This window comes from Lichenostomus cassidix, chromosome 1Aa (genome assembly GCF_008360975.1).
Source record: "Lichenostomus cassidix isolate B80296 chromosome 1Aa, HeHo_3.0, whole genome shotgun sequence".
NCBI lineage: Eukaryota > Metazoa > Chordata > Aves > Passeriformes > Meliphagidae > Lichenostomus > Lichenostomus cassidix.
In genome coordinates, this window is record NC_139480.1 from 47,204,240 (window position 1) to 47,231,231 (window position 26,992).

The window sequence follows — 26,992 nt, forward strand, 5'->3', positions numbered from 1 at the left end:
TCAGGGACTATTGTCTCGTGTGTACACTTTGTTTTGTTATAGAATCAGAATGACTTGAGTTGGAAGGGACCTTAAAGATCACCCCCCCCTGTTGTGGGTAGGGGCACCTTCTAGTACACCAGGTTGCTTACAGCTTGAACACTTCAAGGGATGGGCTGTCCACAACTGCTCTGGATAACTTGTTCCAATGCCTCACCATCCTCACAGTAAAGAAATTTCTTCCTAATACCTAAGCTAAACCTATTCTCAGTTTGAAACCATTCTCCCTTGTACTGTCACTACATGTTCTTGTAAATAGCCTCTCTTGCAGGTTCTCTTCAGGTACTGCAAGGCCACAGTTAGGTCACCCTGAAGCCTTTCCTTTTCCAGGCTGAACAATCCCAATTCTGTCAGCCTTTCCTCGTGGGAGAGCTACTCCATCCCTTTAAACATTTCGGTGGCCTCCTCTGGACTTGTTCCAACAGGTCCAAGTCCTTTTTGTGCTGAGGACCCAGAGCTGATGCAGCACTGCAGGTGGGCTCTCACCAGAGCAGAGGGGCAGAATCCCCTCCCTCACCCTGCTGCCCACACTGCTTTGGATCCAGCCTGGGGTACAATTGGCTTTCTGGGCTGTGAGTGCACATGGCTGATCATGCCCAGCCTCTTGCCCACCTGCACTCCCAGCTCCTTCTTGGCAGGACTGCTCTCAATCCCTTCATCCCCCAGGCTGTGTTGATACTGGGGGTTACTCCGACCCTGGTGCAGCACCTTGCACTTGGTCTTGTTAAACCTCGATTTCCCTGTGCCCACTTCTCAAGCCTTTCCAGATCCTTATGGATGGCATCCCATTCTTCAGGTGAGTCAAGAGCACCACTCAGCTTGGTGTCACCTGCAAACTTGCTGAGAGTGCACTTGATCGCTTCGTCTGTGTCACTAATGAAGATATTAAATAACACTGATCCCAATATGGACTCCCGAGGGACACCACTGGTCACTGATGCCCATTGAGACTCTGAGCTGTTGACCTCTACTCTCTGGATACAACTGTCCAACCAATTCCTAATCCATTGAGTCCATCACTCTCCAGTTTGGAGACAAGAGTGTTGTGTGGGACTGTCAAAAGCTTTACAGAAGTCCAGACAAATGACATCCTCAGCCTTTCCCAGGGAGGAAGGAGCCACTCCATCATAGCCACTAGGCTGGTCAGGCAGGATTTGCCCTTCAGTGAAGCCAAGCTGGCTGTCCTGAATCACCTCCCTGTCCTCCATGTGCCTTAGTATAGCTTTCTAGGAGGATCTGTTGGAGGATCTTTTTCCATGATTTTCCCAGGCACAGAGGTGAGGCTGACAGGTTGGTAGTTCCCAGGGTCCTCCTTTCTACCCTTTTTAAAGATGTGCACAATGTTTCCTTTTTTCCAGTCACCTGGGGTTTCACCTGACTACCAACTTTTCAAATATCACGGAGCAGGGCTTAGAAACTACATCAGCAAACTCTCTCAGGAATCTGGGATGCATCTTTTCAGATACTGTAGATCCCATAGAATTGTGCACATTCAGGTTCCTCAGGTGTTTGTGAACCTGATCTTTGCATACATGCAAAGAATGACAGGATGGGCACTTTGGTGCCCCAGTCCCCATCCTGTCATTCATCCACTTGAGAGGTGTGGGAAGAGAGGTTGCCACTGAAGACTGAGACAAAAAAAGTTGCTGAGTACCTCTGCCTTCTGCTTATCCATTGTTACCTATTTGCCAGCATTGTTTGTAGCGGTGGGTACACCTTCTTGGTCCTTTCTTTTCTGGTTAACCTACCCATAGAAACCCTTCCTGTTACTCCTTGCGTTCCTTTCCAGATTGAGTTCCAGCTTTGCCTTGGCCTTCCTCAACCATCCCTGCCCAACTGAACTTCTTCCCTATACTCTTCCCACATTACCTGTCCTTGTTTCCACTGCCTGTGCCTTTGGTTTTTTCCCTTTCATTTGACCAGAAGTTCCCTACTCAGCCATCCAGTCTCTTGCCTTCCTTGCTCAATTTCTTGCTCTTGGGAATTGCTAGCTCTTGAACTCTATGGAAGACTTCCTTAAAAATCTGCCACCTCAGTTCTGCTTCCTTGTCCCCAAGGGCAGTCTCCCAGGGTACCCTACTGACTATCTCCTTGAAGAGCTCGAAGTTTTCTTTCCTGCAGTTCAGGGGCCTAACTTTACTCCTTGCCTGACCTATATTCCTCAGGACTGCAAAATCCATCAATGTATGATTGCTCCCACCCAGGCTGCCTTCCATCTTTACATCCCCAGTTAGCTTACACTGAGACCATCAAATCCAGTATTGTGTTCCCTCTGGTAGGGCTATCACCTGGCTCAGGAAGCTCTCCTCCATGCATTGCAGGAGTCTCCTGGATTGCCTGCAGCTTGCCTTGGTACTTTCCCAGCAGATGTCAAGGTGGCTGAAGTTCCCCAGCAGGACTGGAGCCTGTGAATGCAATGCCTCCTGTAACTGGGGCAAGAAGGCATCAACAGGCTCCCCTTGGTCCTGCAGCTGTGGCAAATCCCAGCCACGAAGTTCCCTTTGTTGCCTCAGTCTGATTTTACCCACAGGCTTTTGGCTGCTCATGGCTGTTCTTCAGAGACAGCTTTTCACTCTCAATCCACCTCTTGACATTGAGGGCAACCCCTCCACCTCTCCCTCCTCCCTTTTCTGAACAGCCCATAGCCATCCACTCCAGTCACACAGTTTGTCCCACCAAGTTTCATTAACAGCAACAGGATCATAACTTTCCAGTAGCATGGTGGCTTCCAACTCCTCTTTGTTGCCCATGCTGCCTGCTTTGGTGTAAAGCTCGGCTGGGCTCTTGCCTGTGCCACCTTCCTTCCTCCTTCCCTTAATTCCTTTGAGATATTTCCCTGCTGTATCCCTGTTGGCTTCTGTTACCTCAGGAGTCCCTGGCTCACCTCTGTAACACTGCAAGTGTGCTCCAGGGTGGCCAGCACATTTCAGAGTTATGGGCAGTGTGCCCTCGTTAGCACCCTGTCCCTCTAACCTTTGCATCTCATCCCACAGCTTGCCAGGGACGAGCCTGATCCTGCCTCCTCCTGAATCACTGTTTAAAGCTCTGTATATTATGTCTCATACAAATGCAGTATCCTAACACAGTGCTTGGCTCTTCTGTATAACATCCACAAGAGTAATCCATTTATCACCTCTGTGACAGATAATGGAAAAGGTTTTCTTCTAGCACTTTTTTCCCTATTGTAGCAAACTGTTGTCCTGGGTTCTCCTGGGGAAGCAGTTTATCCTCCTCCCTTCAGCTCACAGAGGGTTATGTGCAGCACTAAGATGGCCATTGGGGTATTCAGAGGTGTGCCTGCCAGAAGCCATCCCCAGGCAGTGGAAAGGCTCTGTTGAGCTCAGCTCTCTTGCCCTGCTGCCTGAGGAAAGCCTTCTGGCTCACACAGCTGATTTCCTATGCTTGTTGCATATGCTTTTTCTGTACCTCCTCTGTGCTTTGCAAGAGCATTTTCTCTTTTTTCCTCAGACATGCAATTCATTAGTGTTGCTATCATGGAAAAGCAGATGTGCAAACCACGTAGTTGCTTCCTGCCAGGAACAAGTAGACAGATGTGTGCACAGGCATACAGGAATCTAGCTGTTGGATTTTGTCTGTGGGTAAGGAAGGACATTAGCATATGGTGTATGAAGGGTCAGGAGCCTGGAAGTGAATAATTCATGTATGTAACTCGTTCTGTGCAAATTAAATACTGCCATAACTAAAAATTATGTAAACTGTCTGTGGTACCCACAGAGAGTAAATATGCACCAATTTAAACTGAATCCATACCATTAAGTGAGTTGAATTATTTTCTTTAGACATCTGGCTCAATTGCTGTTGTTTATGCAGCACTCTAGTATAGAAATAGGAAACTCAAACCTCTAGTCAAAGGCCATTGATGTAGAAGTAGTGATATAAGTAACCCGTCCTGTGTTTCTTCTTCTCACACAGGCTCACCTATTTTTCATCACATGAAAGCTCATTGTGGATTTTTTCCCCTGAACACCTGTTTCTCACATGCTCTCCAGAATCAGAAAATAATTTTTCTTGCTAAGTTGTTTCTTGTATGAATAAATGTCCGTGTCTTACTGCAGTTTTTTTGACAACTGCCCCACAGTCAATCTCAAGAAAGGATTTATATGTATGTGAAGTTGCTCAAAGATGAAATTGTACCAGATGCTCTAGAAGAATACCTGTGAAGGTATTACCTTAAAAAGGTTTATCAAACTGTGAAATGACTCTCCTGAGCTTTGAGCTTTCCTTATAGTCTGTTTTCACCCTGGACTAAAAATGGTGTGTGTTACCTGCTAAGCAGCAATCCAGGTAGTTTCCAAAGCACTAGAATCCACCTTTCATGAAGGCAAAAAGGTATTTACTCTGGTCATTCTGCAATGCTTTTTGGTTCTGAGAATGTGATCCAATTAATTGGGCTGCTTCAGATGCAGAATGACTTAATCCTTCTCCTTATTTTGAGGCTCAAATTAGATACCCCAGCAGATGAACCTAACTGCTGAGGAGTCTGTCTCTCATAAACTCTTAATCCATAGTAACAGTGCTAAGCAGCCTTCTTGCAGTTAGACATTTTTTGTTCCAATGCTGATAAAATCTTGAACTGGAAAAATGCCATCTCCTTAGTGCTGGGTGATCCTGTTGCCTATAAAATGTTTTCTTTTTAATACTGTAGCTGGCCAGACAGTTTCCTGTCTTGCTTATTTTCTCACTGTTTTTCCATTAATGAGAAGTTCATTTCCATGGAAGATGAAGTATTAGTTACCTTTGAAACTGAAAGAATTATGGAGTCACTTTGGTATTTGTCAGCAGATTCAATATTCAAAGAACTGATGGTCTTTATTCTCAGTATTAAATATTAGAAGCTGTAAGTGAAGAGAAGAACAATGCAGAGAACATTCTTTGTGTTAGGTTGAATCCAAGATAGTTCAGCTATTGTTTTCTAAAAAGCTGTTCACTAGGAGGTGGTATGCTGTTTCTTACTTTTTTTTTTTTTTTAATAAGACATGTTTTTCTTCCAAGGCTCTGGCCTAGTACATGTATTACTTCTGGTTGGTGTTTTGTATTTTTTTTCTTCTCCCCCTGCTCTTATCAGAATTGACCTTGCTGAAGGTAAATGTAGCTCTTGTTCCTGCTGAGAGTGTTCTGTGAAAGGAAAGCGTGTTTATCCCCCTTTTAAAGATCTTTTTTAAAAGGTCCAAAAAATGTAATGCTTTTCTCATCAAGCTCTGCATTGCTCCCAGCTGGAGAAATCTTTTAATCCTTATACGTGGAAAGAAGTCCTTGGAACCTGTTTCCTTTGTTGCTTCTTATCGAAAAGATCATCTTGGGTTTCAGTCAGGTGAACTTCAGAGTAATGGTGAAGGGTGAAATCTGCTCGTGATCTTCAGTATATCAGAAGGAGATTCTGTTTTTCTCTTACCAGTCTGGAATTTTGTCTCTCCAGCTCTCCATGGATTCCCTTTCAAAGCCTGCTGTTTACCCAAAGTGGAGCAATCTACCTTCTTTAAGACTTAACAAGCCTGTTTTTGAAGGTCTGATAGACTTTGGTGAAGGTTGTTAAAAGTATGGTGTTAGAGAAGTTTAGAACTTAAACTCCTGAAGTCTTTCTTTGCAAATTGATACTAGATATTTGAATTTTTCATGACTATTGGGCAGTGGCAGCCTTGTCGCTCATGTTGAGTGTATCTTTGTTAGTTGTAGCGTTAAGAGTTAGGTTTGCATGTGTTACCTGTGTTTCACACAGAACAGCTTCTGGTTTTGCACAGGTAAGTTGTTCTTGATCTCTTAAGACTCCTGATAGTTGATCTTCCACACTATCTTGTTTGGAGGTAATAAGGATTGCCTTTCTGTAATATTTTGTTTTCTCTGATGCTTTCATAGAACCATTTTCTTTTGTCTACCTCTACCATTCTGGACCCTAGCTGTAAATTGGGTAAAGAAAGGTGCCTGGAGGGATCACTAGGATTTAAGCTATTTATATTCTCAAATTTGGGAAATCAAAGCCTAACAAAAAAGCTCCCACACTCTGTAAGTAATTGCTTGTAAAAGGTTCCTAGCTGCGTAGCTAATCAAGTGCCTAAGCCAGGGAATCAGTATGAACTGGGAAAATTGTGGAAGGTTAGCTACCTTTAGCAAAACAAAGCAAAACAGTCTCTAGCCCCAGAAACGTGAGTAGTGCAGCACCATGTAAGCATAAAGGTATCAGTTCATTCTGAATGTCTCGTTTGGCACAGGTGGGCTCTCTTACCCCTAAGCCAGACCAGGAGGCAGTTGCTGTCATGAGAAGTGATCCTACTTTATCCTCTTTGCAAGCTGCTTGATTCCACTGTTTCACTGTGCATTTGCACAGAGGGTTGATTTTTAGCCAGCTAATCCATCAGAAGGCTAGCTTGGGGTGGGGGATCTTTATGCCAGATCAGCCATCTGACTCTGCTTACCCTCTGCACCATGTTGGCTGCATCTGAGAGGGCGTGCCCTTCCCACTGGTAGTGATAACCATTGGATCAATTTAGCTGTAACATAAAATTGTTCCTGGGTGCCACCGGCACTTGAAAAGGTTTTAGGTCCACGGTACTACCATTTTATAGTGCTGGGAGAAGAATGTTAACCTTTTAGTCATTATCTTTCTTTTTAGAGGAGGAAAAATATGCAGAACCTGGTAATTTTTTTCTTCCCTCCCAACCCTCCCAAAACCCCATACCCACCAAAAAAAAAACCAAAAACCAAACCTAAAACCAAAACATCAAATTAAAAAAAAACTCTCAGGTAAAGTATTAGGTCAGGATTCAACTGAAATAATAATCTGCTGCTTCAAAAATAACATGCCTGACAAACACAGGAAGGAACAGTTGTGTTTCTTACACCTAGATCTGTATTAATAGGGAGATATTTCAAGAGTAGGAAGAAGTGACACTGGAGCTTTTTAATTTTTCACTGTGGGGAAAGGGAAACCAGTGGTGGATTTAAAATCTTCCTGTTAGCGGTGGTTGGAAAAGGGGTGTATTGAGAACATTGTTTGCTTGCTTTTATCTCTGCCAACAGCTTTTAGTATGCTTTAGCCCTTCAGATGAGGATTGCCACAGAACCTTGAGGCACTTTCTACAATTAAAGTGGCTGAATTCCTGGTTTTCACTGACAGCCTGTGCACAAATACCTAGTTGTCTGAGCTGGAAATGTGCACACTGTAGTGTAATACTCATTTTCATTCCTCAGGAAATGGCAGCATCTTTAATATTCTTCTGCAGTGTTACAAAAATAAGGAAGCATGAAATTTCGGGTGGAGGAGAAATTCTGAAAGACAGCTGAATGATGAACTTCAGATTTGGTTTTCTCAGAAAGGCATTGCCATCTGCTGCGCTACTGAAACTCTGTGCTGTCATGACTCCTGGTCTGTAAGAGTGTTCCTCCACAGAGAGGGGAGCCTGGGAGGAGCCCCTGTTGTATCTCAGTTCACTGCCTTCCTCTGTTGGGGATGGAGAAGTGTGAATCACTACTGCTGCAGCACTTGGTAGCTCACAGCAGCTCTGTGCATTGGTGTCACAAGCCTTAAATGCTAAAGAGCTGAGCAGATAGAATCCACGTGTACGTGTCTGATGCAAATATTTCATTATCTTAAATTACCAGAAGCCAGTAATTACATCTGTGAAATCAAGTTGCTTTTGTTTTTGTTGTGAGTAGAAGTCAGGTGAATTTGGTGTAGCCTATAGGTGATTATGGATTGCAGGTGATAGGAAGCACATTTTGGCACATTTTAATTGAGGTCTCAAGCATAAAGATGATACTGGTAAGAGGAAAGACTCCAGTGTTGACCCCTTGTAATGGGGACAGAGAGAAGATGAAGGGAAGTACTTTCTGGGCTTCTCTACTAGCAGACTCCTTTGTCATTAGTTTATCCCAGAGTGCAGGCATTATGTCTGTGCTTGCATGTGGTTTTGTATTTTACTGTTTGTCTTGCATGTGGAGTGAGGAAAGCGGAAAATAGATTTACTGACAATGGAGTGTTGGGAAAGAATAGGATGTTTACCCACTTAAATTAGTTGTAGCCAAGAGCACTGGAAACTTGTATGCAAAAAGCAGCTTGCTCATTCCACAGTGCCTTTCTGTAAAGCGTCAGGGATCCTCATAATCTGTGTACAGTTTTAATTTAAAAATACATTTAAGTAACTTGATTTCAAAGAAGCTCTTCCAAATGTGAATGGGGCCTTCTCTGTGCAGGACATTACTAAACATAGCTTTAGAGTTTTTTGTCTAGCTACCCACAAGCTCACACAGTCTTTTTTTTAATAAGATTTCAGTTGCCTGTTACCATAGGAGTGCCAAACCCTTACTAAATTCTCAATAGTGAGTGAATGCAATCAATTTGGGTGTCATTTTAGCTTGAATCTTTTTAAGCTGTGCTGGTAAAAAGGTTGTTAAGATTCCCCAAAATGTTAGAGGAGCATTGTTGTGTTGTTGGTGTTTTGTTAAATTAAAATGAACCAATTTTTTAAACTCAGACTAGTTCCAGATGGTTGTCACTTCAGCTGTATTCCTTTAGCTTTGTTTCGAGAGCATTACGAACAAATAAATTTATTCTGCTCTATGCCTCTGTATTTAAAATGGTGTATATTTGATTACAACTGGGAAAAAATTCCGACTTAAAAGTATTCTTACAGATTTTTTGAGAAAAAATATTTCTTTTTTAATCTTTCATCTGTCTTAGTTTGAAAAGAGGTTAATTTCTGAAGGTAAGAATTCACTACTTTTTATATGATATTTAATGGATTATTAGAACTGCATTCTATCTTTTGTAAGACCTCTTTAAATTTAAAAAAACCATGGTTTTTCTATTTTATTTTTAAAATAAGCATTATATTGAATCTTTTGATCACTGAATAAGCAAGAATAATGGTTCAGCTATACTAATGTTCTACCATTCATAATAAAGGAAAGCTTTCCAAGCACAGCAGTGCAAACAAAGTTCATAAAAAGTTATCTAAACATAAGGCTTTGTGCAGCAGCCAGGCGGGGGTAGGAATTCTGCAGGCAAAACTGGGACACTTACTGATGGTGGTGTGAGAGTACTTGAAAGTCATGAAATCATAGGATGGTTTGGGTTGGAAGAGACCTTGCAGAGACACCTTCCATTAGCTGAGGTTGCTCAAAGCCACATCTGACCTGCTCTTGAGCACTTCCAGGGATGTGGGGCATCCACAGCTTCTCTGGGCACCATTCCAGTGCCTCACCCTCACAGTAAAGAATTTTCTCCTCATGCCTAATTTAAGCCTCCCCTCTTAGTTTAAAACCATTCTCCATTGTTCTGTCACTATCTGCCCGTGCTGAAAGTCGCTCTCCATCATTTTTATAAGCCCCTTTAGGTACTGGAAAGGTCTGTAAGGTCTCCCTGGAGCCTTCTCTTCTCTCCAGGCTGAACAATCCCAGCTCTCTCTGTCTTCATAGCAGAGGTGCTCCTGCCCTCTCATCATCTTTGTGGCTTTGTAGAAAGCAGGTTTTGAACTTTTTTCTTTTCAAAAGTAGATTTTCATCTGTCCATTATAAACCTAGTTATATAACCTCAATATATTTTTTAATTAGAGAAATATGTTCTGAAAGAGGTTAGATTAATTTCCCTAGATTTAGAAAGATGAATAAAAATAAAACTGAAGTATGATGAGTATTCATGTAATAATTTTAGAAACTACAGCAAAATTATAACTAGTTTTTTTGCCTTAAAGAATGTTACTCTGCAGAGACAAGAACTGGAGAAAAGAAGTTCTTTCTGTGCAGCACATTGTGCCTGAGGTTATGGAAGGAGCCAGAAAAGGAGTTTGGGTCCCCTGAATCTTAAACACATCCTTCTTAGCTAATCTAAGCTATGCTGCTCTTACCCTGTTGTGCTCTGGGTAGGTTTTCTTTGTTGGCAGAGGAAATATTTTTCAAACAATTTCATGCACTTAGCTGGACTCTGTGTATAGGATAGTCTTCATGGATAGAGCACTTTGGCAAAAAGTTATTAATGAACCTTCATTGTTATGGATTGGATTCCAGCCAGCTGCTTAGTGATTAAAGTTTAATGACGTGATGATTAGTTTTCATTAGTAAGCAATTAGCATTTAACAGCAGTCTTGTACTGCTGAGGCTATGGGCAAGCATAAGTGGTTAGGGCCATGTTGAGGGAGAAGGTGTGTAGCTGGAGATGTGGGCACAGAGCTGTTTGGGGAATATGGGAGTGAGAATTCTGAGGTGAGCTAACCTCATCAGCTTGTTCGTACTGCAGCATTTAGCCAGGAGGGTGGATGGGAGTGGGAAATGGAGCAAATGTCCAGAAGAGCACAGCCTGCACGTTGGGCACAGAGACTGGCTGTGGATTAGCCCACGTGTAGGGAGTCAACAAAAATAATCATCCTGAAGGCCCCTTTGGAGTTGTGAGTTGCTCTCACACTAATGCTGGTTTTCATAGACTTGTCCTTCTCCTTGCCACAACTAAAACTGTTTTTTCAGAATTCCCCTCTGAATTGGTGAAATTCTCTTTTTCACTTTGATAGCAGCCCTTGATTGCTTTGTGCCACTGTGGGGTAAATTAGTGGAGAGATGAGTGCAGGGCAAGGGCTGGGGAAGTGAAATGGATGAGGGCAGAGGGAGGTAGGAGTGTAGCAAAAGGTCAAGGCTTCTTTGCTGTTAAAGGTAGAAAAGAGTGTAGAGTGCCTCATGTAAACCATTTCTGCTTCACTGAGGAATCTCTTGTGCAGATGAAATATGGTGGTAATTTCATCCAGGCTAAATTAGGGTTGTTAGAAGCCATTCTTCTTGTCCACACCTCCCCTTCTGCCGGCAGTAGTGCTCTGTGACTGAACCAAGTTAGGTAGCTGATCTGGCCAGCAAATTCCTCCCCCACCCCATTCCCATTTTAATCAAGCTAATTTTTTGGCTGGACTAGCTTTCTTGGCTTTCAGTGTCAGGACTAATACAGAGAAATGCTAGGCATAGGAGGGGGCAGCAGGTTGTGCAAGAATAAAAACTCAGGTCTTAAAAGGATTTGGAAGTGGGTGGCCTGGTCAAGATCATGACTTCAGAGGGAAAGTAGTTCTTCCACAATGATATTAATAATTATGCAAAATAGTAAATTAAAAAATGGTACAATTTAATGTTTGTCTAAGATGGTTCTCAAATGTATATATTTACTACTGGTGTCAAGTACATTAATCTCATTGTCTAGACATAGGGAAAGGTAGGGGTTTTTCTTTATTACTATGATTCCATGGTTTAGAAGCACTAGGGACTGGATGCTCCCTCCCCTTCTCTGGCCTAATTTGCTAGCTGGAGTAGCCTAAAGCAGACATTTCCCTTCAGTTAAAAGGTTTCAAGTAGCTACAGTTTCTTTTGAGAAATTCTGACAGTGCTCAATGTGTGACTTTAATGGTGTAGATCTACTGAAGTTGTCTTCAGACTTGCCATAAGAGGAGAATTGCCAGTGAAGGACCTGGTGTGAGTTTCCAGCCCTACTCACAAGGCACAAGACGGTGCTGAGTGGCAAAGGCCACCCAGAGCTCTGGGTGTTGCAGCTGCACTGTTTGTCACCACCTGAGCTACTGGTGGTGAAAGCAGATTGTAAATGCCTTCCTGAGGTCTGGCTGCACAACTGATTGTAGAGTAAGTATCTCAGCCAGCTGACTGTTGTCTGGGTCATAAGCTTTCCTTCTACTCGAGAAAATACTTAAAGTTGATATTGAAATCTCGTTTTGCAGTCTTATTTTACAAGTTATTCTTCCCTCCCCATTTCAAGCTTCTTGCGTATTTTCTTTTGATTTGTGCTTAGAACTAGGAGACCTAACTCAGCTGTATTTCTTTTTCTCATGGCTACTCATTTCACAATATGGTTTTGTTGTTACTTTGCACTAGACTGCTGTTAATTACAGCTTTTCTTGTGCCTCCAACTCCTTTATTCTTACTGAGAACTCACACTTGCTAAGTTTCAGAAAGTTATTGATGATTAAAGCCGACTGACCAGCTTCAAAAAAGACTTACTGCTAGGGGAGGGGAAGGAGGAGGAGGGTGTCTTGGCATGAATCTCTAAAATGGGGCCTTTCTCTGAAGGATACTGCTGCTCAATGTGAAGCTTAAAAGGAAAATAAAAAAGGTGGGTGGGGATGGGAGGGAAAAGCAAGTTCATGTACTTGAGTTCAGGTTTGAGAGCTGTGAACTTTTCAGACTTCGTGCCTGTGCTGTCAGAAATTGTCTGCATGGCCTTTGACAAGTCATTTAATTATTTTGTAAAGTAGGCTTTAAGACCACTTATTTTGTGACCATTAAGACAAATTTGTAGGGTGCTTTGAAAGTACAGTATGTGTTTAAGTTGTCAGATGTTCTCAATTAAATTGGAAGATTAGGGAGCTGATACAAGATTTCATGGTTTAGTTGTGTCGATGTAATGGCAGGAAGATAAATTTAAAGTTTCTTAATGTATCATTTAGAGTGAGATCCAAAAAGATAAAAATGTTTTGTAATGTGATCATTTGCTGTTAGTTTTCTCTTTCCTTGTAGAAAGTTAAAATGCTGAAAATACTAATTGCAATGTACTCATCCCACATGTAAATTCATTGTTATATTTAATTGTTAAGATTTTTCTGGGGGGAGTAACTCCAGGTTAAATTTAATCACTAAAATTTTAGGGTTAACACAGTTCATAACTGATGCTTTCCAGAAAACTAACCTTTTTTAATGTTCATTTTAGGAAATTGTTTAGATTAGAAAATTCCAATACTCACGTTATAGGTACATAAAACTCTTTTACAAGGTTTTTAATGCAGTCTTAGCTCCTATACTGAAATTTAATTATTCCTTTGAAGTGTCACACTTTTATCATTGGGAGCATAAGGATTCTTTAGTGATGCCACATGGTACGACTCCTCTAAGCAGAAATTTTCAGAGGCAGTTCCTGGGGTACAAGAGTTATGAATAGTTACCAATAAATTCAGTTTCCTGGACAAATAGCTTCAAGGGTAATGCCAAAAGAAGAATTGTCTGTTCTGAAGCTGTGTAACACAGAAGACTTTAATGCTGACTTACACTTCTGCTTTTGGGTTAGAGCTTTCAGAAGATGAAGGAATAAGAAGTAAGAAGAGGGTGTGTTTATGTAAAATAAAAGAAAAGCAAAACAAAAATGCCTGTGTCCTTTGATTTCTACCTCAGGTAAAAAAAAAGATTGAAATTTCTCTTTGATCTTGCACGGTGCTTTATTTCTAGCAATCTATGGCTCAACTCAGCCCTTTTTTCATAGTATAGATTGATCCAGATTTATAAAACTGAAGGTGTGGCTTGCAAATGGATAATATTATTGCCTTTACCATGATTCAGCAGTCTTCTGAGCCCAGAAGATCTTCATTAGTCCTTTCTCTTCAGATCTCATGAGAACCCCATCTAATCCTTAGATGCAGGCAGCTTTCCTCTCAGGAGAACCACATTATGTCTGTCCTTTAAAGAATCTACTGACACTACCTCAGCTGGAATACCATCCAGGCTTGGACTCCTGCTATTTATATTTTCTGCCTCTTCTAAACTGCTGCTAGCTCATACTATGTTTTCCTGTGTCATGTCTGTGGCAAGGCTACAGACACTGCATATTCTTGTCTAAGTTCAGTTTAGAATTCATAAACAGTACCTATTATTGCAATGGGCAGTTTAAGCAGCACATATATGATTATGGTTTGTAGGCTGCGGGTTTTTTTCTGATGATCATTGAATGATGAAATAACATATTCCTCTCTAAACCCATTCAGATTTTTGGCTGATGAATATTACTTTACATAGAGCACCTTCTGTGTATCTGAGGACGTTTCATCAGTATGTGCTAATTGGCTGCTTCCCCTCCACTGTGATTATTTATTGCTGTGGTTCATAAGCTTGTAATTTTTTTTTTTTTAACTATTAATATATCACTTGTCAGCTTATCACTAAAGAGAGGTGTACTGACTTGCAGGCATTTCTCTTTCTACAAGCATTGCACCTTTTACCTCTTCTCTTGGATTCATCTTCTGCTGCCTTTCCTCAGTGGTAGCAGCACCACCAGTGACCTCAGGAATACTGGTGTGCAATTCGTTACTCCTTACTGGAGCTCTGCTGCCAACTGCTGCTTCAGTGACCTTCTGGGGGAGCTGTTGTCTTCTTTCTTTAATGGTATTGAGTAGTATTTTTGTTGGCTACCTTTTTTCTAGAGACACAAGTTGGTCATTTCCACTAAGATAAAACTGTCCTTGCAGTGAAATATATTTTGACTGTGCAGTAGGAGTGGTTCTTTAGACCTCAGTTTAAGAATTGGTATTCTTAGTAAAGCACCATTGGAATGGAATATTGTCACAAACATTTGTTGTTCTAAATGGTAATTTTTGCATTCCTACTTCTTTCACATTCATGTGCCCACCTCCTATTTTCTTTTGCATAAAATAACATAAGTTATTTGTCATTATTTTATCTGCCTTTATCCTGCTGCTTTTTCTTCCTTCAGTTTTAAGAACTTACTTCCAATCAGTACACCCTGGCTAATTTTATAATTTCCTAAATTAAGTGCTTCACTTTCAAAACCCCGCACATATACCTTTGTTTTTTTTCCATGCATTTCTTCAAAGCCCTTCTTGTCTGGGATTTGTGCTGAATAATTGGATATGCTTAGCCTGCTGCTGTGATGGACTCTGCCCAACGCTGCTGGCTCAGTCTCACCATTCCTATTTCATCCCTTTGCATCCACCAACGCTTTGTTCTCTTTTACCGAAGTGTCTTGCACAGTGGGGCTCTGTTTATGATGAAGGCTTGCATGGATTATTACAAGTAATGACAAATGGTGTATTTCTGCCCAATGTTACAAGTCTTTGAGTCATTAACAGGGGTGGATTTGTGCTGCACCCTTTCTTCTGTCAGGTTGCATAGATATGTAATGTCTTGTCAAAATATTTTCCATTTACAGTTTGCTTTGATCAAAAGTATTTCGTTATTTTTAAGCCTTTATAAAGATTTTGTTTCTGTTGAATCCACTGCTCCTAATAACATAGTGATTTTATCTTTAATGAACCATTCTTTTTTTTTTTTTTTTAACCTTTTAGGAAATACTCTGCATCATCTCTTTTTTTTCTTTTATTAGAGAAAAGCTGGTTCTGTGTCGCAGCTTGCCTCTTGAAAACCTTGAGTTTATTGCATTTTCTTGTTTATGTCAGGTTTTTTCCTTTTTTATATCACTCCAGACATTGATATTCAAAGCTATTGCTTTTCTGGTAATTACTTAATTTATCCAAAATCTCTTCTATTGTGGTGGGGATGTTGCTTTCTTTTAAGGTAACTGCATGCTGTTGTTTTATACTGTAGTCAGTAGGTCTTGCACTAAGTAGAAATTCACGACATATTTGGATATTTCCTGTAATCAGTATCCAAGATGGCTGGGAAATAAATCTAGTACTGGCAGAAAATCCAACTGGAGTTAAAGCTCTCTCTTGCTGACTGTGCTGTTCCCCCAACTCTGTGTGTCCTTATCACATAATCACTGCTTGAAAATTTGAATTTCTTTTTCTTCTTTTAAGTCTGCATTTCTATCTTTCAGACCTTTTTGTAACTAAATTGCACTTATTGTTGCATGTTTAATTCCCCAAATGAATAGTGAAGATAACATAAACTGTATAATTTTTTCTGCTAGACTTGCATACTTTAGCAAATTCAAATCCCTATACTTACAAGTGGTTTTCTGAAATGTCTCTCTCATTCAGGGTGGCTCTTTGCATCAAAGGAAACACGATTTATGGATTTCTTGCCTTCTTGGACTTGGTAGTCAATGTATTATTTTAATATTCCTTTTAAAATATGAAATGGCCACATAGGTGTGTACTCAGCCTGCTCAACTGAAATTAAACATGCTTTTTCAGCACCGTGTAAAAGTACTGGTTTTGTTTAGTTAGCCACTGGTTTACTCTTGAAGGACCTAACCTCTATTCTGGTTCAGTTACACTGGGTCTTTATTTCCATTGGGTTTTTTCTCCTTCCATTGTGTGGAAGAGACAGGAAGGGTTCATCCCCCTTCAAGTCTCACTTGGCTCTTCACCACTCTCGTGTATTCATGCACATTTAAGCCTTTGATCACTTCACCAAGTGAATGAAACAGGCTTGTAAGGAGTACTGAACATGAATTTATCACTTTGATTGAATTTCAATCCTTTTATATAGTGTTACAGTTTAGTTCAACGTTCCTGTTAGGGAGGTGAGACTGAAGAGTCTTAAAAACTTGTAACCAAACAGTAATTTGTGGTGCCTACATTCTTTTTGATAATCACAGGGTTTTGTTATTGTTCATTGTGGAGTTTCACCATCAGATCTCTTGCTCTTCAGAAGAACTGTCCTTCCAGACAGGTGCAAAAGTACATTTTGTTGAGGTGTCTTGTCTTCTTATCTCCAGCAAGAGCCACATCTTCACCACTTCACTACACATATTCAGAGATTTGTAGTAAGCTAGGCATGTGCAGAATCATAGTTGGGTATTTTCTCCCTCCTTTCAGCAATTACAGCTTTAGAGTCGTAGCTTTGGTATCCCTGTGTTTACCAGGCAGAGGCAAACCTATCCTTGATGAACTTGTCTGATCTGTTTTTGAACTTGTTTATCTTCTTGCTAGTGCAGCATTCTTTGGCAGTGACTGTTAGTTACTTAAGTGAAATAAAGCAGGTTTATGTTACATTTAAACCTGCATTTCCTTCTTGGAAATGGCTAAGAATCATTCCCTTATGCACACCATATTGGATTTTGTAGGTCTCAATCCCCCTTCTGTTCCCTCTTTTCCAAAATACTTTGACTTCTCTTATATACAAGTTCTTTACATTCCTAGTTATCTCTGTCTCTTCATTTTTTTTTAAATTTTTTTTTTCTGATGAGTTGTACTCCTTTCTTAATAGGATCATCACCATACACAGTATGAGGATGTCAGGCTACTACAAGAGTAACAGACAGACATCATGAAGATTTGAATTTTATTATGGATTTCTTAATAACTGCTTATGTTTTGTCTGACCTTTTTTGTGGTTGCAGGGACTGCATGATGCTTCTGTTCAGGATGACTACTAATACTTTTCTATGAGTAGTAAAAGCTAATTTAGACTCTGTCATCATGTATATGCATAGGTGAAAATATTTGCACCACATACATCACTTCACACTTAACAACAGTAATTTTCATCTCCCGTTATATCATACAGTTATCCACGGCTGTGAGATGGTTTTGCAGCTTTTTACTATCAGTTTGAGATCTGGCTACCCTGGATAATTTTGCAAACTTCGCAAGTTTTCACATCTTATTGTTCACCCTCCTTTTTGACAATCTGTAAGTGCCGTTGAATAGCTTAAGTGTCTGAACAGGACCTTAAAATTATTGCTGGTAAATCATTCTTTGTTAAAACTAAATAATATTTATTTCTGTTCTTGTTGCTTTCTATTTTTCCTTCTAGTTGAGGGTAATAAAATGATCTGCTCTTAATTTCAAGTGCTTCTGTTGTAGTTTAATCAGTTCTGTATGTATTGAATCGGATTTTCCATTTTTAAGACATTTTCCAGCTCTTGGATTTCTTGTGGTTTTTTTTCACATGCCATCCATTTTGAGCTGCAGCTTCCCTTTGTGCTTCAGCAGCCTGTGCAGCACTGCAGTTCTGACTTTTTGCTGTTTCCTAATGCAGCTTTATTAGTATAGCATCTTCCAAATCATTGATTTGTCTGTTTGCTGAAATCTTGGAATCTAAATCTGTCCTTAGTTTCTTGACTTGAAGATAGCTGTCCAGTTTTACTTCAGGATTATCATCCTTTATTACTTACTTGATTTGCTTGCTACAGGAGTATGTCATCATTGGCAAGAGATGCCTTTTTGTAATGCAAGTTTAAAGATTCTTATCTTTTTAATTGTGCGGTTCACTTTACTGATATTCTCTGCCTGTTTTTTTCATAATTTAAAACTATTTGTCAGGAAATGTAAACTAACAATTCTGTATCCTTCAGTACTGGTTGTTATCTCTAGCCCCAGTCACATAAACAATTTTTTTTGTTAACTAGTATCTGCACATCGGAGTGAAAGTGCTTGCTTCCTCTCCTGTTTCCTAAAAGCGTCTTCCCCCCTGCTTTTTTAATCTCGCTGCCCTTTTGCAATAGTCTTCCCAAATCACTTATTCCTTTCTCCTGTAGCAAGCAGTATTTATTTATTTGTTTATTTATTTATTTTAAGTTTTTCTTGTAGCTTTTTGGAATAAGTTGTCTCTCTGCATCCCACTTTCCAGGAAAGAGAGTACGGCTTCCTGCGGCTTCTCTTGCCCTTTCGCCTGGATATTAAATCCAAGTCTCTGCCGAGCCTGCCAACTGTTTAATCAGAAATAGTCAGAAGGCCCTCCTTCCTAATACTGCAGCTGACTCTGAAGTCCTCATTATCTTACATCTGCATTTGTGCAGTACAATTATACAGAAGCAATTATTTTCTTAAAAGCATATAATTTAAATAGGAGAAGGAGAGAGTGTGAAAAATGCATATAACATGTAAAGCGAGGACTTGTACCTGTATAATTAATGCCACATATATTTCACTTTTTATTTGCTTTGCTTTGTTAGTAACCTTCAGTTGTTGCTTTCCATTTTACTCTGTTTATGCATTCTTGACACTGGTATGCAAGAAGGGACAAGACAAGGAGATGCCTAGAAAGCAAAGCAAAGGAAAAAGAAAGAAAACAGAGCAAAGGAAAAACTAGTCATTGGAAGAGAAAAAGTCAAGAGGTCTGAGAATGGGGTGCAGGTGAGCAAACTAAAAAAGCAACCCATCAAGAGAAGATGATGCTTTGTATTATAGACAGCAGGAAATATGATATGGTTGCATCTTTTGTGAATGTCTTTGCTTAAACTGGTTTGCTAATTGTTCAGCAAGGAAAAGAGTAGAGGAGTCATCTGAAAACACCTTACATTAGTGTTAGAAGCAATTCATTTCTGCTTCTAAACAATTGTTCCTGCTGCTGCCCAAATATGTTGAAAGGCATTTCATAGCAGCTTCCATCCTCCCACCAGCAAAGCCATGTCCACTGTAAGATTCCAGTACTTGGGAGTACTTTGTCTAAGGCCAAAGATAGTATCTGTCAGTGCAGAGCCAAAAGTGAGCCAGGTGAGTGTTCTACTTGAGCAGCTTGGGGCACTTGTTTTCACAAGGCTAAGAGCTTTGGGCTTGTTTGGGAAGAGGGAGGTAGATGGCTCAGGATATCTCTATGTTACAGCACTTAGGTGGAGTTGGGTACAGATCTGAGGGAGGCAAAAACAGGTACTCAAAGACATACTCTCATTTATTACATGTAGTAGCGTTGTCTCAGAAGAGTGAAAGAATACAGATTGCTAGGGGAGAAAAAGCCAAGCAAAAAGTAAAAGAAATATAGCTGGTAGGTGTTGTCGCATTTTAAATGAGTCAGAGCTGTTCTGGTGCTGCTGCTGTGGTAGCTGTTCCCCAACTGTTCACACTTCCAGGTTGGCTGTTACTTCATTTTGGTAGACACAGAATGATGAGCTGTAGCAAGGAAGAAATGCGCTGCTAATAGCGTGGAGAGGTAGAGACAATGTATCTGGCTTTAATGCTATTGATAATTTAGTTCATAGGATGGAGTGTCTCTTCTAAATGGCACTTTTCAGTCTCTCCAGCCTATTCTAAGTGAGATATATGTGCCTTGTGGCCAGAGATGAATTGTGGAGATAGGACCTATGAATCAATCTTTGCTGTGTGGTCTCTTTTTCCCTTTTTTTTTTTTCTTTTCTTTTCTTTTTTTTTTTTTTTTTAATTTAAGCCAGGAGTTGATTAGGTGCCTGGCAATGATTACTATCCATTGGCACCTCCCATTGGGAGCACACTCCAAGTACCGGCCTTCAGCTCTTTCAAGCAGGGGAGGTTAAGCAGGCTGCTTACTGAGCAAAAGGAATTTCTCTTCCCAGGAGAGCTTGAGTGCTGTTTCCCTGGCTAAGAATGCTGTAATTCCTTTACAAGTGACAAGCAGGCTGCTACCATCTGCTGGCGAATGGCTGCAGGATGGTGGAGTTTGGGTGACAATTTGCTCGTGGACCGAGAGAACAATTAGTGGTTATTATGCTGAATTCACACATTTGCTTGTCAGAAGTTCTGTGGTTTTATTTTGGTTTTAGAGTGTTCTCTAGTTGTAGCATATGCATTTTCTTTCTGTTTTGAAGCATAAATATGTAAGATAATAGTTCTAACCAAAGCCACAGAAAGCACTAGCAGGAACAGGGCATCTTTTTGCCTTTTAAGGTGCAACAGTAATGTCTTGCAAAAGAAGACTGAGACCATCCAGAAATTTCTTAAGCACTTTTTTCTGTCTTCGTGGAAACACCTGGGTGTATTTGGAAATCATGTGGCACTACATGATGATAGTCTCACTCGTAAGTTGTTTTAGAGCCATGCAGCTTTGTAGGGCATCTGCTTTGTTCAGTCACTCTGGTGTGTCAAGAAAGGATGAACTCAAAAGAAAAGAGTAGTTACTGTGTATGTGGTTCCCTCAGCTTCCCCTGAAAGAAGCAGATGGTCGGGGGTCCCGGGAGGTAGAAGAAATGGGGCCATTAGACTGTCAGTGGCTTGTGAAAAGCAGAAGCATCTGCCAGAATGGAGACTTGTTCAGCAGCAGGGGAGCCAGCAGCAGCAGATGATCTCTGCCTTGAGCCGTCAGTGGCATAGTTATCCACTGGGGAGTTGCTGTTGTGGGTGTAGCACAGGTAACCTTGGTAAAATCTCGTTGGTCTGCCAGACTGAAAAAAGGGGCAGTGAAGGCTTGATGCTCCTGCACTGGCATCTTAACTACCCACTTTTACTGTCTAATCACTCCTAACTACAAGCGATTTTAAAGCATTCCTTACCCATTCTCAGCTGAAAAATTGTCAAAATGCCTGTCATGTTTCTGCTGTGAGTTTCAGAATAGCAACATGAGCCATGCTAGATGCAGCAAAGAATAAGTTCAAAGAATAAGTTAACTTTGAGGAAAGAAACAAAAATTTTGTTAGGAGTCTTGTTTTTGGTTGTATTACACAACACACTCTAAGACATGCCATTTTAGTGTTAAGAAGTATTTTATACAGCTGTACTTCAATCTCTGCTGCTGTAGCTCTTATGCTGTTATTGACTGCTCTGCACAGGACACAGTGTTCCAGGGAAGAATGACCTTCTGTTGCAACAGTGTGATGGTGCGTAAAGGATGAGATAAAGTGGGGAGGGCAGAATGCCTCTGAGGAACAAGAAATTCATATCTGCATTCAAAAAGAATAGTCAGTTTGGGTTCTGTCCTGTTAGAATAATTAATCCCAGTCAGCCACATCTAAAAGCGAGAATAAAGTACACAGGTACAGATCTCTGTTTCGGAACTCTTCAAGCTGCTCTCTGTGAGTGCTTGGCATAGGTGAATCTGGGACTATTGCCAGTACATAATAGCCTTCTAGAGTTGACTTCATAGCCAGGAAGAGACATTTTCTGTAGATGAAATTTGGTTGTATTCCCATGGGAGAGTGAATTACATTGTAGTTTGGCTAGTGGTCCATATATTTCGGTGCGCATTTCAATATTGGTTTAGCAGTTTTTTTTATCTTTAGAAACTTGCATTCATATTTTGACAGGCAATAATAAGCTGCTTGTGTGTCTCTTTCTAGGCCTCAGGGACACTTGCCTTGCATCATAAATACTGCAGTAGTTTGTCATGATACACATTGAGTGCTTCGAAGATAGGCATGATTTAGTAGGAAGCACTGAAGATCAGGCTCAGGATGCTTTGCTACACCCAAAAAGAGAAGGTGTTATTCAAAAATGCAGTTGTAGATGTCATGAGAACTGACATCTCACAAGCTTTTCTGTTAGTTGCATCCGCTTTGATTTGAAGAGGGCCACCTGGTTTATGGCTAGAGCTAGTTTTCCTTTCATCTTCATTCAGGCATTTAAATACAAACTATAGTCATCTCTGCATAGCACAGAATAGTAGGAAGAGCAATAACTGTCAGATATTCTCAGTGGGTTTGGAAATGCTGTAATCAACACCCTGTTTACTATGCACAGTGAGGAACTTTGCTGTGGCTGTTAGCTTTGGCCATGTCTGTTCTGCAGATCTCCACTGCAGCATGTGCTAATCAGGGGTTGAAGATGTGTGTTCCAGTGGATGTGGCCGTGTTGGCAAACAAGCATCCCTGTCTTGTGGAAAAGCCATGCTTGTTTCTGGTGCCAGGTGTGCTGCTGGCTCGAGCACAGCTGTTCTGTGTGTGCTACAGGTGGAGCTCACTGGTAGTGCTAATGGAGCATGTGTAGTTTGACACCAGCTTTTCCAGTAGCAAAAGTGATTTTAGACCATGGCATCATCTCTGTGTGCAGGCAGCGACCAAAGGCAACTTCTCACAGCCTGAATTTGAGGTGAATTGTACCAATTATACAAGGCCTTATCATGGTATTGGTTGAGTTTATCAGAATAAACAAAATTCCTGTGTTCTTTAGTACGATTCAAAAGTTATGGTAGGCCCTCTCTTTGTTTTCTGCCAGTAGTTAATTCACTTTTCAATTTTTAAATAGTGGCAGTCTCTTAGTATTTGGTGAATTCTATTTTCTGGTTCTATATAGGTGTGGCTGTATCTTTTTACAAGGGAAAAATGTCAGCCTGTCAGAAATCAGCTTTCATAAGAATCGTAGATTAGTTATCAAAAATGATTTAGTGTATACATTCAAGAAATAAAATGGCTGTCTGAATGAGATGTGCTCTAGAGTTACTTCCATAGGTCATTCCTTAATTCATTCATGATGAACTAAATGGGTGAGAGACTTTGTCTGCTTTCACAGTTGTCTGATATTATGGTTAAATACATCATTGGCTAGTTGAGCTAATGTGATTTAACTAATGAAAATTGAACGTGGTCATCAGATGAGTCTGAGCTACTTTGACAATAATTGTATGAGCATCCTTGTATCACTGCAAGTGCTTCTTTCAGACATGTGCCATTTCTGTGATGATGAAGTATTTTCCCATGGTGGTATCTTGTCCTGCTCCAAATAAACCTTTTTTTTGCTCACCTGTGGAAAAAATATTCAACTTGGTCTTGGTCATCTTCAGCTGCTAGTGAAAATTAAAATTATGTAACCAAATTACCTTTATGCTACTGGTGTCTTCTAAATCGTTATTTATTGTGCTAGTTCTCTTTTTAAAGCCGCTGTAGATTCAAAACCACTCTTTTTCCTCTGATTTTAATAGTGATGTCATTGTCAGGTACTGAAACACGGGCCAGTAAAACAGGTTTGAGAAGTGTTTCAAATTCTTTCTGAGTGGCTGAACATTTCTATCTTGTGCCTGGTTAGCACAGCTGAAAGATTTGTAGTTTGAAAGAGCTTCTGTTGTTACTTGTTTGAAAGACCTTTATTTGTATGGTGTGGAAAGATAAGAGTTTAACATTATAATTTGTCAAAAAATTTGTGCTGGAATGTGGTTGATAAAATTTCAAGGAAAATGCAGGTATTCAGAAAGATGACTGCAATCTTCATTACTGTTTGTTTCCCTTTCAGAAATGTTCCCATTGCCAGGAGCCAGGAGCCACCTTAGGCTGCTACAACAAAGGCTGCTCCTTCCGATACCATTACCCTTGTGCCATCGATGCAGGTAGGAACAAATGGCATCTTAACTGCATTTCATAATTATTCAAATCATAAGACACTAAATAATTCTGAGGTACTTAAAAAATTTACACCCTCTCAGTTTTTCTCCTACTGTGAAGATAAAGTAATAAAAACGGTGAGAATCGGCATGAGATAAACAGCATAGAATAACAAGTTGGGACAAGATGGAGCTTGTAATGAAAAGGAATCTGCCTGAAAGGGCAGAAAAAGCCTGGTTTGGGGGAATGCAACTACAGTGACTGAAACTTGGCTGCAGTGTGAGAACTGATCACTCTTGTAAAAAAATAGAAACTTTTTGTTAAAAGGATGCAAGCAAGCAGAAAGTGGGTGGTTCTTTCAGGGTTGCACTCCTGTGGATAGTCATAGTAATGATTTCAAGTGTTTGTAGAATCATCAGTACCACTTGCATCATAACCTTCCTTCTCCCTCCTAAGAAGTGGTTCAGCCAGTCTCTTGAGTAGGTCCAATTCTCATTGTTAGACAAGCTAATGGTTTGGATGATACTATTTCCAGCTATATGCCTGGGCTTGTGAGTTGGTGGGTTTTGTACAATAGTGACAGTTTTTCATGGAGATGAACTTTATTCTTGGATTAAAAAATCCAGGCTCGGATAAATAATACCCTGCTATTCCAGTCGCCACTTCTCCTGTCATACAAAACTTAGTCTGGTAACAAGCCAGAAAGGATTCAAGATTACAACTCTTGACTGGCAAATAATTGCAAGATTCCTGTTTGTTATTCCAATTCCCCAGCAACCCACTTGTTCATCACCAGTTCTATGCTGTTTTCCAAGTGTTAGAGTATTTGAAGTAGGAATGCTCATTTCTGAATGACTGCATTGCACCTCTCACTGTGAAGTCTCTCCCCAGTGGAGATCTGCATTTTATTCTACTAGGAATGTTCTTACTAAATTAGTATTGCAGTGGAGTACTATTAGTACCACAGTACTGCTAGTAGAGAGAATCTTTGATTTTACATGAAGGAAAGATTATTCAGGTTTCAAAAATCACATACTCAAAAAAAATACCAGAAATAAGGGTGTCCATGTTAGTGTAATTTTGGTCTCTTATGAATGTATCTTATAGTAATCACCTAATTAAAGGCTGACATGTCCTTCCATAAGGCCTTACCTCAGCCTGTAGGATGGAAGGGTATTCATTCATGAACATATGTTGTCCTTGCTGGATCTGTGTCATGCTTACTGCAAATGATTACTTCTCAGTTCTGAAAGTAGAACTGGGAAATTTTCTATGAGGTTCATCTCTGTCATGCCTGACAGTTTCATGAACATTAACAAACTTGGTTTTGTACAGTGTGTTTGAGACACAAAATCATCAATCAGATCGGCATTCATATTGTGTTTAGTGTGTACTTGTTTCTGGTTTGTGACCTGCCCTTTTCAATACCATGAAAAATCAAAATAAATTATACTGAATGTTCCCAATAGTTTGTAGGCTTAATTTAAATTCTTGTTATAGTAGATACAGTGTGTAGCATTTTCTGGATTCTAAATACAAACATCAAAATTAAGATACTGTCCTTTTTCTTCAAATATATTAACTCTACTCCACTTCAGCAAATGTGGGGTCCTCCAAAATGAGAAATACACTGACCAGTCATGACTGATTCCCAAGAGCAGTTCTGTCTCATGCACGGAAGAGACAGTGTTGTGTACAAAAATTACCATATAATCATATTATTTAGTTCATTTTAAATGTAATATATCTACTATATAATATGTAGAACTGGTCTAGATTAAATTTGGCTTTTTTTCACTTTTGTCTTGACTTTGCAACCTGCAAGATTTTTTTAGAGTAGCTTTTTGTGTTCAAGTTCCAAGGCTACGCTTACTTCATTTTCTTTTAATTTTGTTATGAGACATCACGTTGTCATGTGGCCATCTGTCGGAGTGCACAATTCCAAGCTAATTTCCCTCCTTTGAGTAATACGGCAGTAATAAATTGCAAGAGCTGCATGGAGATGGGATACTTGGACTGTGAGTTTCACAAACATATTTAAAAAATAGCGGAGGAGTTGGTAAAACTGGTGAGTCTCTGGTTTCATTCCAGGAAGAGTATAGTGAGAACAAAAGACTTCATTGGGGGTTTTTTTATACATTTTCCTATCTGTTTCTTCCTCTTCATCTGTATGTCTGATATGTTCTCCACTCAGACTCCTCTTCACAAATTTCTTATTCCAGTCTCTATGTAAGATGTAATTCCTCCTAATTCTTTCTGAGTTTTCCTTTGTCCAGTTTTCTGGCTCTCTGGCTCCTTCCTCTTTGCCCTTACTTTACCACCTCCTCTTCTTTCTTGCTTCTTCTAGCTCTTTTTCCTCTCTGGGCTTTGTTCCTACCATTTGGTTCTCCTAACTTAGCTCCTTGTCAAACCTCACCCTGCTAGTCCTGGTTTGTTCTTTTATATTGTCCTTTATATTCTCTGTTTCATCTTTCTGTGCCTTATTCCAATCAGTTCTTATTCTTTGTCTTAGCCTCCTGCTGGCACTCATCCTTAATACCCTATTCCTCACTTCTAGTAGCACTGGTTTCACGTGCTAGTCTTCACTCTTTCTGTATCTTGACTGCCTTTCTCAGTACTATCTTCACTTCTGCCTGCTGGACTAGTGCTTCCCATTTTGCAGTTTTGAAATGGTCACTTTCTTCCTTTGCATTGCTTGAGCCAAGAAATGTCCCCTGATAAATTCACCGCTTGTGGGTCTAGTGCCTGAATCTGAGGGCAGAGGTTCATTTAGAGGAAAAGCCTGCTCACCTCCAAGCACAAGTAAATCTGGTGGAATTTTTAAAAGGACCTAGCTACTAAAATCTAAGAAGCCTCTCCTGAGGATGTGCTCATGAAAATCCCCATATTGCATTTCAAGGAGTTGTATTTGCTGGTTTTGTGGTAGCTGGCAAGGGCATGCCTTAGCTAAAATCCAGGTCTTACTGAAAATCAGGCTATTGTAGAGCTTTTCAGAGGAAAATTCCTGGGATGTTTCACATGGGCAGAATAACTTTTTTCCGAGAAAGAGTTTTAAGGAAATCGCTGGGCTGCTTTAGCTGAAGTTTTCAACCAAGACAAATAAAAGAGCCCCAGCTTGAAGCAGATTCTCAGCATCCAAAATTTCAGCCTGATGGTGTGACAGTAAAAGACCTTGTTTGCAGTTGATTTTATCTGTGGGTGTAATCAAGCTGTCTTAATCTATAGACACTCTTTCAATAAATCTGTGTAAAAGAAATAAGCAAGCTGTATGGCATAGGACCTAATTTTCATTTATTCCCAAGCAGAAAATGTAGGCTTCCTTGAGAA

At 40.2% G+C, this 26,992-nt stretch overlaps 1 protein-coding gene across 6 annotated transcripts in view; it reads left to right on the forward strand.

Annotated features, from left to right (window-relative positions):
• Positions 1-26,992, forward strand: part of TCF20 (transcription factor 20) — a 130,447-nt gene that overhangs the window by 91,227 nt on the left and 12,228 nt on the right. For all 6 annotated transcript variants that reach the window (XM_085048243.1, XM_085048226.1, XM_085048221.1 and 3 more), the window contains one exon: positions 23,577-23,670. In XM_085048243.1, coding sequence (XP_084904369.1) covers positions 23,577-23,670 — 94 coding nt within the window. The remainder of the gene's footprint in view (positions 1-23,576; positions 23,671-26,992) is intronic.